Here is a 16,934-nt window from a genome sequence, read left to right as displayed (position 1 = left end):
GTCATCCTAAACTGTTATTTCAGTTATTCATGTGTGCCTAAATTTGATAGGTGTCCAGAATAAAGCATTCAGTTCTAAATCCAGACCTTATAAATACAAGCTACGAGTCCAAACTCTTAATGTCTAAGCAGGCTACTGATAGAGATGCTAAGAAATTGTATGAATCCCAGAAGAAACCTGTTGGACTATCTGCCCAGTATTTGATGAGGGACTAGACGAATTTATTTATTTAAAGTAAATGGCCAAGCATTGCTTTTAAACTGAAGGGACTTTGATTTTAAAATTTTATTCTATGATATGATGTCCTGATTACTTTGTTAGCAGCCTTGAAAGTTTTGAAATAGTAAGGGAGTATATATTTTAAATTAAACACACTTAAAATACTCCCTATAAATGGAAAATATTATCTTTGGTTATTTTCCATCCTGTTGTGTACTTGTATCTTTTAAGACATTTAGCAAGGAAATTAACTATCTCAAGTTTGGTGTAGTGGTTAAGCCAGTTCGGTGTGGTGATTAAGAGTGGCAGGACTCTAATCTGGAGAACCAGGTTTGATTCCCTACTCCTCCTCTTGAAACAAGCTGGGTGACCTTGGACCAGTCACAGCCTTCCTAGAGCTCTCTCAGCCCCACCCACCTTACAGAGAGATTGTTGTGGGAATAACATACTTTGTAAACTGCTCTGAGTGGGTGTTAAGTTGCCCTGAAGGGCAGATTATAAATCTATTATTACCGAAACACAATCAACAATAAGCAGAGGTTGCATGTTATTATTGATCGGCCTTGCTAAGCTGATACAAGTTTCCACCGGAGACCTAAGTATCAACCAGATATCGGAGTAATATGTATGCTGTTCCAAGTAGCGCCGTCTTTTGCAGTTCTGTAGGTGTTATGTTAGAAAGCTGCAGTTTTTCCATATGAATTGCAAAGTTTTTGAGATGGTTCCAAGCGCCCTGATAACAATGGGGACTACTATTGCATTCTTCTTCCATAGTTGAGTGGTTTATATTGCCAGATCTCTATATTTAATCATTTTTCTTGTTCTTTTTCTTCGACTCTGGCATCCCCAGGAATTGCAATGTTGATTATCCAGAATAGAGATGGGCACGAACCACAAAAAATCCCAAACCATGAGGTTCGTGGTTTGTGGATTTTCACGAACCAGGAACCATGAACTGGGGCAAATTTAAGAACCAGTTCGTGGTTCGTGGGGTTTAAATGCCTCTTTCCAGCTGCTTAGCAGCGGCAGGGAAAGGGGCATTTGACAGTTTAAAGGGCCCTTTCTTGCCTTGCAAGTGGCAGGTCCTTTTAAACTATCAGCTGGGAGGGGGGCTATCCCCCCTCACCACCTACCAGCTGATAGTTCAAAGGGACCTGCCGCTTGCAAGCAGCATGGCCCTTTAAACTGCCCAAACCCCAGTGCAGCAGCGGATGAAGCCAAAAATGGTCTCCCCGCCCCTCAAATGGCCGCCGCAGCCATCATTTCAGAAGCAGTGAGGTAGTTTTCAGCGGTGGAGGAAGCCAAAAACGGCCTTCCTGCCCCTCAAATAGCCACCACGGCAGCCATTTGAGGGGCAGGAAGGTCATTTTCGGCTGCTGCCCTGCAGGCCCACGCAGCAATGGAAGAGGCCAAAAACAGCCTTCCTGCCCCTCGCGGGAGGAGGGAAAGGACACAGCAGGCCCGCAGGGCAAGATACGTGTGGGGCTGAGGCTGCGGGGGGAGGACTGGGGTTTGGGCAGTTTAAAGGGCCCTGTGGCTTGCAAGCAGCAGGTCCCTTTAAACTATCAGCTGGCAGGTGGCAAGGGGGGATCCTCCCCTGCTGCCTGCCAGCTGATAGTTTAAAGGGACCTGCCTCTTGCAAGCCTCAGGAAAAGTTTATATGGCCATTTTCCTGCAGAAATGGCCATTTAAACTGCCCCTTTAAGAGTTTAATCTGTCATTAAACTCTGCATCTGTTCCTGAGGACTGGAAGGTAGCTAATGTTGTCCCCATCTTTAAAAAAGGTTCCAGGGGAGATCCGGGAAATTACAGGCCAGTCAGCCTGACGTCAATACCGGGTAAGTTGGTGGAAACTATTATCAAAAATAAAATTAGTGGGCACATTGATGACCAAAAGCTGATGAGGAAAACTCAGCATGGGTTCTGTAAGGGAAGATCTTGTCTCACCAATCTGTTAGAGTTCTTTGAGGGAGTGAACAAACAAGTGGACAAGGGAGACCCGATAGATATTGTTTATCTTGACTTCCAGAAAGCTTTTGACAAAGTTCCTCATCAAAGGCTCCTAAGTAAGCTCAGTAGCTATGGGATAAAGGGCCAAGTCCTCTTGTGGATCGAAAACTGGCTAATTAATAGGAAACAGAGAGTGAGCATAAACGGGCACTTCTCACAGTGGAGGGTGGTGAGCAGTGGGGTGCCACAGGGGTCGGTATTGGGTCCAATGCTTTTTAACTTGTTTATTAATGATTTGGAATTGGGATTAAGCAGTGAAGTGGCTAAATTTGCAGATGACACGAAATTGTTCAGGGTGGTGAAAGCCAGAGAGGATTGTGAGGCACTCCAAAGGGATCTGTCAAGGCTAGAAGAGTGGGCATCCATGTGGCAAATGAGGTTCAATGTAGCCAAGTGCAAAGTAATGCACATTGGAACCAAAAATCCAAAATATAAATACAAGTTGATGGGGTCTGAACTGGCGGAGACTGACCAAGAGAGAGATCTTGGAGTCATGATAGATAACTCACTAAAAACGTCAGCACAGTGTGCGACTGCCATAAAAAAAGCTAATGCTATGCTAGGGGTTATTAGGAAAGGGATTGAAAACAAATCAGCTGGTATCATAATGCCTCTGTATAAATCGATGGTGAGGCCTCATTTGGAGTACTGTGTACAGTTCTGGTCGCCACACCTTAAAAAAGATATCATAGCACTGGAAAAAGTACAGAGAAGGGCAACTAAAATGATTAAAGGGTTGGAACACTTTCCCTAAGAGGAAAGATTGAGGCGCTTGGGGCTCTTTAGCCTGGAGAAAAGACGACTGAGGGGAGACATGATAGAGGTTTACAAGATAATGCACGGGTTAGAGAAGGTCGAGAAAGATGTGTTTTTCTCCCTTTCTCACAATACAAGAACTCGTGGGCACTCTATGAAATTATTGAGCAGTCGGGTTAGAACAGATAGAAGAAAATACTACTTTACACAAAGGGTGATAAACACATGGAATTCGTTGCCACAGGAGGTGGTGGCAGCTACAAGCATTGCCAGCTTCAAGAGGGGACTGGACAAATATATGGAGCAGAGGTCCATCAGTGGCTATTAGCCACAGGAGATAGATGGTATTCTCTTTGTGGGGAGGTGGTGCTCTGTTGTCTTGGTGCTGGAAGGAAGGCAGTGGGAGGGCTTCTGGTGTCCTGGCCTCACTGACAGTCCTTTAGATGGCACTGGATTTCTAGCCACTGTGTGTGACAGAATGTTGGACTGGATGGGCCACTGGCCTGATCCAACATGGCTTTGCTTAAGACCCAAACAAACCAGTATACCGGTTTGTGGAAGTTCATGGAAACGAGCTTCCACAAACCACTGGTTCGTGAACCACAAACTGGCCTGGTTCGTGCGTTTTTTGGGGTCGTAATTCGATTCGTGCCCATCTCTAATCCAGACTTTTCGATTGTCCACAACTGTTATGTCTAGTGTATTATGTTCAAGGTGCCAATCAGTTTGAATTCTGAAATTCCACAAGATCTTGACTTGTTCATTTTCCTGCACCTTTTCCACCTGATGTTTCCATAAATTCTTTGATACTGCCAAGTTATACTTTTTACACAATGACCAATGAATCAGCTTTGCAACCCTGTCATGTCTAGCTTTGTAGTCCGTCTGTGCAATTTTGCTGCATTCAGAGATAAGGTGGGACACAGTTTCATATTTTTCCTGGCAAAGTCAACATTTTGGATTTTCACTGATTTTCTGAATTTTGGCTTTCATAACATTTGTTTGCAATGCTTGTTCTTGTGCTGCGAAGATCAGACCTTCAGTTTCTTTCTTGATTGTACCCATCTTCAACCATGCCCAAGTTAGGCTGATGCACTTTTTCCTTCAATATTTTTTAGATGTTGCCCATGTAAGGGTTTGTTCTTCCAGCCATTTATTCTGTTCTCAAACTGTTTGTTCTTGTATTCAGCCTTTGTTTCGGTTGTTTTTAATACGTTCTCTGTTTTCACAGCCTGAAGTAATTTTTCTGTACTTCTACTGACATAATCATTCAGGCCTCTCTTTTCTTCTACCACTACCTGATGTACTTGTAACAGTCCCCTTCCACCTATTTTTCGTGGTAGTTATAGCCTGTCAACATCACTTTATCATCATCATCATCATCATCATCATCATCATCATTATTATTATTACAACAAGTATTTGGGAAAGGAGCAGCAAGACAATATCTAGTTAAGAAACTCACAAGCTTAACTTGCAAATCATAGGCTGAATACAGGCATGCCTAACTTAAGCTATGAGCCACTGAGAAAAAACATTAGATATATTTTAAAAGTTCAGCTTTCTATTCAGGATTGACCTAATGAAAAGTGCTTTTTCTACATTTTCCTCTTTGTAGTAGAAGTCAACCATGAGAGCATCAACCAGCTATGATATCAAAGATATTTTTCTTCCTCCTCCTTTCAGAAACATGTTGTTTTTTATAAACTTTAAATAAGTTCACTGTAGAGTTTTTTGCTTACTTTTACAAATAAGGCAAATATTCAAGAAATAAAGTTCTGGCTGCATAGTAAAAGTTAAAATAAAGCAGACAGTCCACCTCAAGCAGGGTACAGGGAAAGGCAATCGATTCCCAAAGCGGCATTCAGTAAACTGGTTGGGTTGCCAAAAAAAAATTAGGCCTCAATTACAGGAGGAAAAATGGCATTGAGCCCAAATTTCAAGGTACATCTGTACAGATCCACCAGGAACATAAACGACCTATGCATCACTCAATCATTTTTACTTAATGATAAGTAATTCTGGGAAAGCATGCTTTATTGTACTAAATATCTAGGTGTATCCCACCATTCTGCTTGGAAAAGTCAGAAGCCTTCCTGTAGCTTAAATGGCTCTTACTCTGGCAGAGGAGACACTTAAGTAGGAGGAAGGGTTGGAGGCAGGTTTCAAAATGTGCTGATGAGTGATAGGATTCAAGCCCATAACATATCACATTAGAGAAGAGTACAGAACTGACTGAGATGCCACAGAAGCCCAACCACTGGAGACCTCACTGGCTAAGCCACCCTTCTTAGTCTTGGCCTCTCAGCATTGCAAACAAGCAGCTGCATAACTTAGAAGCAAGCAACCAATATGCAATCAATTTCAAGAATTATGTGGCCTAGAAGAGATTTCTCAACTAAGATTGTATTAGGGTATTTTCCACAGCCCTCAAACAGGAAACACTGATATTAGTCACAACGGCTGTATCAGCATTGCACCAGCCTTGAGATCAGTACGCAGTGCTAAATGTACATAGTGCTCACCCCAACAAATCGTATTCCTCGTGACAGCCATTCTAGAACTGCCCACACACAGCTTTGAAAGGAGGACAGTTTTCAAACATCCTTAGAAACTGCTCCACTCACTTAACTACCTTTACAGGGTCACCATGCACCAGAAAATCACAGAGATTGGGCAGGAATTAATCTTCTTTATAAATCAAAGTCAACATTTCTTTGCTCAAAGCTTCGAAAGTTAAGCATAAGTATATTTCATTGTTCACCAGAATCAACCTAATCAGAGCAAAACAAAGCAAGATCCAGATCACAGGTCCCTATGCTGGCAACATCAATCCGCAGTAGAGATAAGAAACTGAGGAGGCTTCTGACAGTGGTTAAGACGAGAGTTACTTTACTTACGCAATTGCTGGCATGTAGTGTGAAAACTTTGCTAGGAACTCTGTGAGAGAGAGTGGCTCTTTGTAGCTGACATGTTGTAGGAGGCCTTCTACAGTATCTGCAGGGAGACAAACTTTTCTTTTCCTAGAATTTAAAGAACATACATATCATCTACTGAAGACTTATTTTGATTTATTCTGAGCATGTGTTAGAAAACCCAGTATATTTGACATATAGTAAGTGTGTTGCTATTGGGGTATAAATTCCTTCCCTCTCATGTACAAATATGGTCTGTAATTTGGTCAACTCAAAAGAACCCTACAAAAATGCATGTGAGTTCAGTACAGCCTCCTCAGGTGGTTTCTGTGACTCTGTCCGATTGCCACCTTCTTGGCAGCATTTCAGAAATCACCATAAAAAATTCCAACCAGAGGGAGAGGAAGAGGAAGACAGCAAGAATGGATACTATACCATGAGCACTGAATTTTAAAAAGCAAAGGAATTTGAAAATACTAACATAACAAAGCACATAAATGAATTGCACACGCAAATAGGATTTTGGTTCTCCAGTCAAAGAATCTGATGAACTTTATAGTGTAACTTGAATTCTCTACTAACTGCCTGATCCCATTATCACTAACTATATGGCACTATGTTCCACTGAGTTCAGTGGTACTTAAAGAACAATTCTAAGCAGGTCTACACAGAAATGAGTTCTATTTTAATCAGGCAGGTTTGTCTCCAGGAAAATAGGATGCAGCCCAAGTCACCAAACATACTTGAAGACTACCAAGGGCTACAAGGCTAAAACCTTTCCTGGAAGTGGTGGTGATAATAAACTGTCTTCCTGCATGTCAAGTATTTCCTGCCCCTTCCTTCCTGCTTCCTTCAATTCACTATTAGTTCCTTTGTGTCTTAAAAAGTAGTACTTAAATAAACAGTAATATTTCATTTTTGGCTTTAAAAGTTCCTTTTCCAAATACACAGTAATAGAAATTTCTAAAACAGTGTCCTTACATGACACCTGCTTTCATTTGCACAGAAACTGCTTTTGTTACCAAAGTCACATCAGTTTGCAACGTGGCTTTAGACACAAACACCATTCCCAGTAGACTGTTATCAGGTCTATGCTATCTAGCATTTTTTAAAAATAGTAGGGGTAAATCCACACTTTGGTTAATATGTACCAATGCCCTCTTACTTTTATTTAAATTTTCACACTGGAAAAACACATCTGACACTGAGTGGAAATTTTGCTATCAGGAGTCTGAATCCCGTATCATTTTTCAGTTTGCTTTCTTGACTCCACCAGCCTCCTGACTGTTCAGTTGAGGACGGAGTTTGAGACAGGGATGGGAGAGACAGCAGAGGAGCTGGGAAACCTGTAACTTTGCTACGTGAAGTTCAGTTCCACTTGCTAATTCTGTAACCATTAGGGGGAGTTAAGTTTAATAAGATTTTTAAAAGCAACGCAATATAGATCACACAGTAAGTGACACCAACCCCTAAACTATTTCATTTGCTTATTCTAGAGCTATAACTATTAGGTAAAATTCTGCAAATACAGATTTATTAATAAAATATTTTATTAAAAATACGGAGAAAAATAGCCAAGCCTAATACCACTCACTTGCCAAAGTTTAAAATAGTTTCGGGTTTAATGGCTCCATCCAGATGTACATGCAGTTCAACCTGCAAAGAGTTGAAGGACCAGAAAAACAAACATTATTAAATGATAAATGATATTAAAATCATTCGAACACAAAGGCAAAAAAGCATATTAACAAAGAGATCACTGCATTGGCTTTTTATCTTTTCCAAGTACTGACACTTTTGTTTAGGTTGTGTGTAAAAGAAAAAGTGAGAGTCAAGGTATTTATTCTTTTAAATGCTCCTGTACTTGAGTGGTAGAACGGGAATGTTCAGCCACCAAAACACTGAAATAAATCTTTACAAGTCATAGTAGAAGGTGCATAGAAGAAAAGGGGAAATTGCATTATTTCATCACTTGTTGAGTTTCACATGGCATTCACAATTGCAATGATATGAAAGTGGAGCTGGAAGGGGAGAGAGAAGGAGCAAAGAAATTGCATTTTTACTGTGGAAAATTGCTACATTTGTCCTAGGAAAATGTGGCCCATCCATAGCACAAGTGCAACCCTGAAGAAAAACACCTGGATTCCCTGCAACAAACTAAACACATGATTCTGCCTTATGCTGAATCAGATCACTGGCCTATGACCAGTGATCCAGAGTAGAGATGGGCACGATCCGCATTATGATTGAAAAAACCCCACGATAATGGCGATCGCGCGATCGTGACCCAGAGGATCATGATCGTCCACGGCCAATGATCCAGCGATCATGAGAGGCCTGGATTGTTGCATTCGGGCTCGGATCGGGGATCCAGACACTCAGGCGCCAGCAATCTATTCCCCTGGCAATGGAGCCAGGGGAATGCCTGAGCTCTGTTTGCCCTCCTTCTGTCGCCCTGGAAACCCGAATGGAAGCCCAGCTTTCCTTGATCAGCAGGGCTTCCTTCCAACCACGGAGCAGCAAAGCAGTCACAAGTTGGGAGAAGACACCCAGGGGAGGGAGGGGGAAGGGGGTGTTCTGTAGCCATGGGCTCTCCAATCTCATCCCCGCAAACCCTGATAGGCAGCTCTGACAGCCAAACTCAGACCTTGTCGCTGCCTCCCCATGCCCGCCAAGCCCGGCGGCCGCCGACATCACCCACCTTCCCACATAATACCAGCATGCCCCGCTTTGGCCTCCACGATCCACGGCTCAGGAACGGGAGATGATTGGCGTGGGTCGTTAATTCGGGATCGTCGTCGGCACCAATCCACAATCCGCTGGATCGTTAAAAATTTTTTGGATCGTGCCCATCTCTAATCCGGAGTCTCAGGTACAGGTCTTTCAATCACCTGCTACTTGATCCCTCCCTTTTGAGCCCAGGGCCCTCCCCAAATTAAGAACTGTTACAGCTTTATAATGCTATGAAGTGAATGAACCATAAGCTAACAGGGTCTTGGATCACAGTACTGAAGAATTGACCTGGTTTTCTCTAGCACCCCAAATAAATGGCCCCAAAAGAAAATCCTGAAATTTGACCAAAAGGCACGCACGATCAGAACGACATGCTTATTTTTGAGACTACCAACTTGCAGATTAGTTACTAAATTCTGACTACACACAAGTCTGATGAATCCGGCAGTTCTGATGGAACAGAGTTGCGAAGGAAGATCCCGTGACTGCAGAAATTGAGATAGAAAAGAGAAAAACCAGAAGAAAACCTGACAAGTTTGCAGTTCTAGAACTGTTCCAGACTCAACTGCAGCAACTCAGGATTTACCCACACAGGTTTGATACAGTGGGAATAAGAAAACCTTTAGTTGTACGTGTTTACTTTACATGGAGCCATAAACAAAGGAGAAATCATTCCTCTGTATCTGCAAAAGAATGCTTATGTCATTCTGTGCAAAACTGACTTTAAAGGTACATTGTGAATCATTACACTGCTTTTAAGCTTACTAGCCAATTGTATCTGCTTTCTGTTACATTTATATATTAAATGTATATTTATATCCTGCTTTATTTCCTTAGACTCAAGGCACCTAATGACACAAGAAGTTGCAAGGACACAAAAGCATAAGAGCCCATTAACAAAATAAGAATGCACAGATTAATAAATGCAGTCCAAAACTGTTAAAACAGTTTACCCACCAGCCAAATCCCTCTGAAATAGAACTGTCTTATATGCCTTGCCAAACATGACCAGCAAAGGCACCCTCCACATCCATTGTGGTAGGCCTTTCAGTGGAGTGGCCCTATGGTACCACAGAGAAAGCCAACAACCCAGCTATAGAAAGCCATAACATAACCTAACACAATTATACAAATGCTTAGGGATGTGAGGCCCATGATTATTAAAATACACTTATTCTTCAAGGGGAGGTTGAGTAATTTGCCTATACAGCACACACAAAATCAAAAGGAAGTAATTTGGCTGATTTCTTATTAGCAGCCCCCACATGAAAAAAGTAATGTCTGAACGATCTGATTCCCAGTGCTCTTAAGTGTTTACTTTAGAGTTCTGTGTCTGTCCCAATTCAAAGTGTTCTTTGTGAACAGTCGTGTGATTGTGTATAGAAGAGAAGCATTGCTCATCATGGATGTACTAGAAGAAACCTCTGGTAGCAAAGGTAGAGCAATTTTATCCATCCCTTTCACCACAGTATGTTCAATCCTAGAAGACAGACAAGCTTCACTGAAAATTAAAAATTCAATTTTGTAAATCTATGCTTTGAAATAATATGAATGGTCCTCGTTTAAGAACTGGGGTTTCTAAAATTAGCAATAAACAGAAGATTCCCCCCACTTTCCAATTTAAGCAGAAAAACAGAACCCTCCCTTTAGAGAATTTGTAAGGGATCCAAGACAAATTATATACTGAAAATAAGCTGTATCCATTGAGTTAGTAGCCCTCCTTCCAGATTATCAGTTCTCTTGCACTTTTGAGTACCAAGTAAAATGTGACGAACAGTTATTTGTTTCCATAATCAAATCTGTAATCCTACTTTGAATATATTTGCCTTCAAATGAAATCCCTAAACAAAGTTTTGGAAATTGAGTTCCATGAAACACATTCAACTGGTCAGTCTCTTATCTGTAATTTTATTTATTTACTTTATTTATACACTGCCTTTCTCCTCAACGGGGACCCAAAGTGGCTTACATAGTCTCCATTTCTCATTTGATCATCACAATAACCCTGCAATGTAGGTTTGGCTACCCAGAAAGCTTTCATGGAAGTGTGGGGATTCAAACCTGGGTCCCCCAAATTCTAGTCCAGCACACTAATCACTATATCACACTAACTCTCAATGGCTCTAATTAATAATCACCCACCCTTAGTACAGTAGGATTAGATTTCAGTGGCACCTTAGAGACCTACAAAATTCAGTGTATAAGATTTCACTGCAACCCTGAAAATCTTGTTTGTCTCTAAGGTGCCACTGGACTCTAATCTTACTGTTCTACTGCAGACCACCACAGATACCTACCTGAAACTACCTTTAGTACACATCTAAAATCTTAAATGCATTATTAGATGCTATTGTTGACATTGGACAACAGACATCTTGCTTATAAACTGGTGGTAAGCGACAGACTAACAATTTACTACACATAAAAGCAACAGGAAATGGGGAACCCTGATCTTGAAAGTTCTTGTATGAACGAATGCTGACCGTAAACTAAAATTTCTAGCTGACATCACTCAGTCAACCTAGGCAGTATCAGGAGAAAACAGATGTTTCCTTTTCAGTTTGTCATGTCAATTAGACTACTTAGAATAATCAAGAAGAAACAAGAGGGGTTGATAAGATATGACCCATGCATTTGTCTAATTAATTGCAAATATTTTTACTGTCCAAGGAGAAGACCAATTTTAAGAGCGTATTTTATTCTCAATCTCTTTAATTAAACATTTTATCAAAGCCCTTTTAAAATTCTAGCTAGTTTCTTACATTGTGTTCTTTTCCGAAAGAGAAAAAAATGAAATCATCTTCTTCATATTCTTGCATAGCCTACATTTCTTATGGTAGTATCTAAATAACCTTTGGATGTTCCTTATATTACACCAGCACTACAGTTCTCATTTTTCCTTTTATTTTTTTATTGGTCTGAATGGAACAACAGAATGATCAAAGATTGAGCATCTTCCCTATGAAGCTAGGCTTAGATATTTTAGGCTTCTAAGGCAGGGGAGGCCTTCAAAAGAGAATAGTCCTACAATGGCTTTTAATCACAAATTGAAACTCCATTTTTAAAAGCAGTGTAACACAGAATTTCAGACTCTATGGATAACAACAGGGGAGCAAGCCTTCAAGTCCTGCACCTTGTTGGCTCCTGCAAGACACAACAACAGATAATTACTATAATTTGAACAGGACTGCTGTTATGGCCTAGCAACAAAGTCTTTGGAACATACCTAAGACCTGTCTTTTCCCACATATTCTACTGAGATGTCTAAAAAGCAAACAAGAATGTTCTCTTATATTATTCATAGTCTGTTCATTGAGAAATTAGAAATATTACTCCACAGCAGTGGCCCTCATAAGGTATACCAAAGTTTAAGCATATTTCAGAGCACCTTAATACTGAACTGAAAGTAATTCATAAATTTTATTATAATGTTGTTGTCTCGGTTCACACTCTTTTATATTTACCAATACTTTGTTTTCTGTATGCCCTCCCTTCAAATGAGAGATGCTAAACCAGAGTCAGAAGTAAAACCAGAGTTTCACACAACTGAAGGAATACACACTAGGGTTTCTACAGCAAATCTTCAGATGCTAAAACCAAATGCTTTTACATTAGTTAGGATCCAACTAGAACAAAGACCTCAATTGAATTCATAGGGTATTGGTACCCAACTCATTTCATAAGGAATGCAACAATGGAATTTTGCCCACACACTGGATGCATTTGGTGGTCCAGTTCTGAACCCTGACTCTTGTGGGTGGGATTGCACGCTGACAGCTGTAAGATTTCTATTCCTCCACTTAAGGGAGGAATAGATACGCCTCTATGTCTGCCACTTAAGGGAGTATCTACACAATACACCTGACGCAGTCAGATTTGCAGTCAGAAGTACATGGGGGGGACTCACCTTAAAAGCACTTGTACATTTGGTGCTGTGAAAGGGGAGAAGGTGCTTCCAGTTTCCTTCCCACCCCACCTTTGCCAGTGGAAAGGGTGTGTAGGGGGAGGGCTTTCCCTCCATCTTCTCTGATGCCAAAGAAAAGGGAAGAAAAGCCCCCCCCCCTTACACTGGCAAAAGTAGGGTGGGAAGGAAACCGGAAGCTTCTTCTCCCCCTTTCCATGCAGCACTGAACGAATGAGCGCTTTTTAAGGTCATTTCCCCAGATGTATTTCTGACAGTGAATCCAATCATACCCAACATGTGTCAGGCATATTGAATAGTTACGCTTCCAGGATTCAGCATATCTAATGAAAAATTACCCACCCAAATCAGCACAGCTACGGACCTCTAACAGGGAGCACCTCACTATCTAAACATCACGGGATTCTCTGAAGGAATACACGGGAATCACGGAAGGAATCACGGGAATCTCTGAAGGATTCTCTGAAGTTTCTAAGTTTGTAGTGTAGATATGCACCAACTCTGTCATGAAGAGAATAAAGGCTACAATTCTGTGAGCTGCAAAGAAATCCCACTAAACAGTGTGACAAATATGCCAAGTAAACATGCACAGGACCAGCAGCATGTCGCTCTGCTGTCCGCCAGAAAAACCGGAGGACGCCACAAAATTAAACAACGAATTATATAAAGATTTTTTATATAAAGTGCAAAAGTGCAATAGTGTATAAATAAGGTACAAAAATTCTAGTGATACAATAAGTACAACAATTACAATGCAGCGGTCTGTCGCCAAGATAAATTATTTACAACCATACAATGATGGGCTCAACCGGAGGTGGAGAGTGCAGTAAAGGAAGGGTAGGAGAGAACCAGTCCATGTGTTCATAAATGGAATAAAAGGAACCACGCTAGCCGACGGGCTAAAGCTTCCATTTACAATTCCCGTTTCGGAGCTTCTTCTTCCAGGGCTAGTCTTATCCGTAACCAACACTCCTCACACACCCACCAGTGCAGAGCAAAAATTAAATCGACAGATGCCAACGGCTAGCGTGGTTCCTTTTATTCCTTTATATAATTCGTTGTTTAATTTTGTGGCGTCCTCCGGTTTTTGCTGTATGCTTTCTTGCCCCCGGGGGCTTCCCTTTTGGCTTTCGTCCGCCAGAAAAAGGCAATAAACAGGTTTTTCTTCTACTCCAGGTTATTCCCAGTTCTTACTGCTTGTTTTTTTTCTGCACTTCATTTGTTTTATTGTAAGGCTTTGATAATTTGTGGTTTCTTGCTTTTATTGGGCTATTTCTGATGTATTAATGCTTCTGCATCTTAATTACTGATGGTGTTTGGATTTTAGTGAATGTTACTGTTTAACTGTGTTGCTCATTATACTCCCTTTATTCTTATCACTGAAAGCAATATTTATGAGATATTATCAAAACATTTGCTTCTTAACAGAAGCTGATCTACATGCTCAATGGAAGTGTTAGTTTAAAAAGTGCTATTTAGAACAGTATAACACCACTGGTGGGAGTAGCAATATACAATATTAGAATCTGATTTTTAATTTTCTTTAACTTAACTAGAAGGACAAAAAGATAAAATCTTGAAGTCTGTTGGAAATTCAGTTGTAAATCATATTGCTTAACTTAGAAGATCTAGGGTTACTTCCTGGTTTAATATGTTAGGAACAAATATTGATTAGCATATGAACTACACTAGACAAAATTCTTCTTAAGGAGAGCCATAGATATTGGCTAGGTTCCAGCTGATGTTATTTCATTAACAGAAGGGTGATTGGAATATTCCATACATGTCTTGCTTCCATTACTGTAGCAATAGCTGAGGATTTTTCTACTTATTAGTTGTTCATGGAAAGATTACAAGAATAAATATCTTTCAGATATATGGAACATTGGCAAACACTGTTTTACCTTTCAAAGGACATTATTTTTTTTCTAAATGCAACATCTTATAGAATTGCTATTTGTGTTGAATGTGTGTTACCATCACATTGTAAATTGTACTGTAGACTGAGATCTAACATTCTTTGTTTTTAAATAAGCAACTGGCTTATATGTAGCTTATGCAGTACTACATATTATCATAGGCAATATCAAAGACTAATTATACCAAGTGAAATCTAATACCAAGTATTTCATGGATAAGGCTATTAGTATTGCCTCAATAGGGGAAGTAAGAAACATATGGCAAGATTACCAGATTTATACAGACTTTACAATCCTGTGCAATGAATCATAAAAGTTACTTTTAACCTTATGACATTCCTTATTCTTGCAAATCAACATTATGTGGTTAACTTCCTCCTATCATTTAGAAACTCATAGACTAACAGGATGTGTTGTCATTATAATTAGCGTTTAGCATGGAACAGGGTTTGCTCCTGTTGCTTCTTCAAGCTTTGCTGAAGTTAAATCAGCCAGTTCCGAACTGTCAGCTTCACTAGTGCTGAAGGGATTCCATTCACATATGAGACAAAGAAAACCACATGTTCAGCACACTTTAACTAGTGCGTTCAAAGGTCTATGCTTGAAAAGAATACATGCAGGAGGATCTGCTAAAATATACATGAGGGACTTCTGCAGTTTTAACATACCCCCCACTCCCATTAGAAATGATGACTTTGTGTAGATCTTATGCACACAATTTCATGGATACAGGTCTCATGAATGAACGGCTGAACATTGATGTAGTTCACATCACTGGCCAAAATTTTAGATAGCCCCCCAAATTAGTTCTGATTCATTTGTCTGGCCTGAAATTGGTTTGTATTTGCCAAGATACTGAGAAGATCAGAATCTAGAATAAAGAGATCTTGATAAAGAGATTTTAACTGGTTAATAATTTTATAGCACTTTTTCGGCATCGAGGGGGTAGCTGCCTGTGGCAAGTATCTCACAGAGTTATTGCTATGAGGATAAAATGGAGGAGGGGATAATGTTGTAAGCTGCTTGGGTCTCCGCTAGGGAGAAAAGCAGAGTAAAAATTATCAAAATAAATAAATAATTCAGCAGGTTTTTAAGACAGGCCCTTGCTTACTGTTCACATAATTTTACTGGCCAGTTCCATGAATAAAGTCAGTACTTTAAGTGCCTCAATAAGGCACTTAAAAAGGAAATTTCTAGAATTTTAGGGGGTAAAGAGCAAGAGCTCCCTCACATATTAAAACATTTTTCTGTGGTAGACACACCTATGTACAGAACAGTGTGACATTTTTCATGTATTGATGCATGCCAACAAACCATCATTAGCATGCAGCTTTCAAGATGCTGCACATAAACACAACATCACAAATAAAACCTGTGAACCGTGAGCACAAGTCTGCACATGAAGGCTGCATGCCATTTTCTATACAGGAATTCTGTTAACATGTTAACCTGCCATAGAGGTAAAATGGGCAGCCACTGGGAAGGAAGGGGTTAGAAGAAAAGCTCTGGCCAGCAGCAATGACAAGATGGGAGAAGCCAGAGAGCAGGCAACCTCAGAAAGCAGAAATGCAAGGAGAATTTGTAAGAGGCTGCAAAAGCCACAGAGCAAGGGGGCACCAGTCTGAACTGCGAGAAGGATGCTGAGACGAGAATGGTAACAAGACCTGAGGGGAAAGAGGTGATGAGGCGCTGAAGGTGAGGATGAAATAAAAAGGGGGAAGCTTTTTACAGGCATCAAGAAGAGGTGGGGCCAGATCTACTATATATCAGAGTGGGGTCTTGGGGTCCCATTAAAGGGCAGCAAAATGACAATTATTTTTACCAACAGGTGTGTGTATGTGGGGGAAGAGATTGGATTTGCTGCCTCACGCACGAGAAGAACACATGATGAGTTTATTCTGGTGAGGGGCGAAAAGGCAGGGGGTGGCTGAGGAGAGACCACGAGGAAAGGGGCGAGGTCAGGGAGAAAGCTCTTGAGGCAGAATAATGTTGGATAAGGAAGGGCGGGGGCTACATGGGACCAGAGAAACGCGCCCCTCGCTCAAGTACCGCTCGGGAGGAAGCCCCGTCCGTGGGGGGGGGCGCCTGAGGCGGGGGCCAAAGAGCAAGGGCTCTCGGAGGGCAAGTGCCTCAGCAGAGCCCGCGGCTGGCCGGCTGGCTCACCTTGGGCTTGTCGAAAACGGGCGGAGCGCTCTCCATGCTGCCTCCTCGCGTCCTCTCAGCGGTTCTGCCCGTCTGCTCAGCCGGACTTTTTGTGGCCTCAAGAGCCCGCCCCTCCTGGCTCTCCCGCAAGGCCGGCTCCTCCCCGCACTCTGTTCCGGACCTGCCCGGCCCGCCTGGTGAATACTGGAGAGTGGAAGGGCGGTTGAGGCGAGAACGGCTTTCTCCTCCTCCTCCTCCTGTTGCTTCCCCGCCAAGGCGCGAAGGGGGCCAAGAACGGTCAGATCCAAGGGCTTCGGA

At 41.4% G+C, this 16,934-nt stretch overlaps 1 protein-coding gene across 1 annotated transcript in view; it reads right to left on the bottom strand.

The window, feature by feature from the left end:
• Window positions 1-16,702, bottom strand: part of ADA (adenosine deaminase) — a 42,199-nt gene extending 25,497 nt beyond the window's left edge. Inside the window, exons 1-3 of the mRNA XM_054981559.1 lie at window positions 16,638-16,702; window positions 7,495-7,556; window positions 5,886-6,008 (exon numbers count right to left, since the gene is read on the bottom strand). Of these exons, the coding sequence (XP_054837534.1) occupies window positions 5,886-6,008; window positions 7,495-7,556; window positions 16,638-16,673 (221 nt within the window). The 5' untranslated portion in view covers window positions 16,674-16,702. The remainder of the gene's footprint in view (window positions 1-5,885; window positions 6,009-7,494; window positions 7,557-16,637) is intronic.
• Window positions 16,703-16,934: the final 232 nt, after the last annotated feature.

The sequence above is a fragment of the Eublepharis macularius genome, chromosome 5 (assembly GCF_028583425.1).
Source record: "Eublepharis macularius isolate TG4126 chromosome 5, MPM_Emac_v1.0, whole genome shotgun sequence".
Lineage (NCBI taxonomy): Eukaryota > Metazoa > Chordata > Lepidosauria > Squamata > Eublepharidae > Eublepharis > Eublepharis macularius.
The sequence above is the reverse complement of the archived record's forward strand: the minus strand, read 5'-3'. Positions and strand labels throughout refer to the sequence as shown.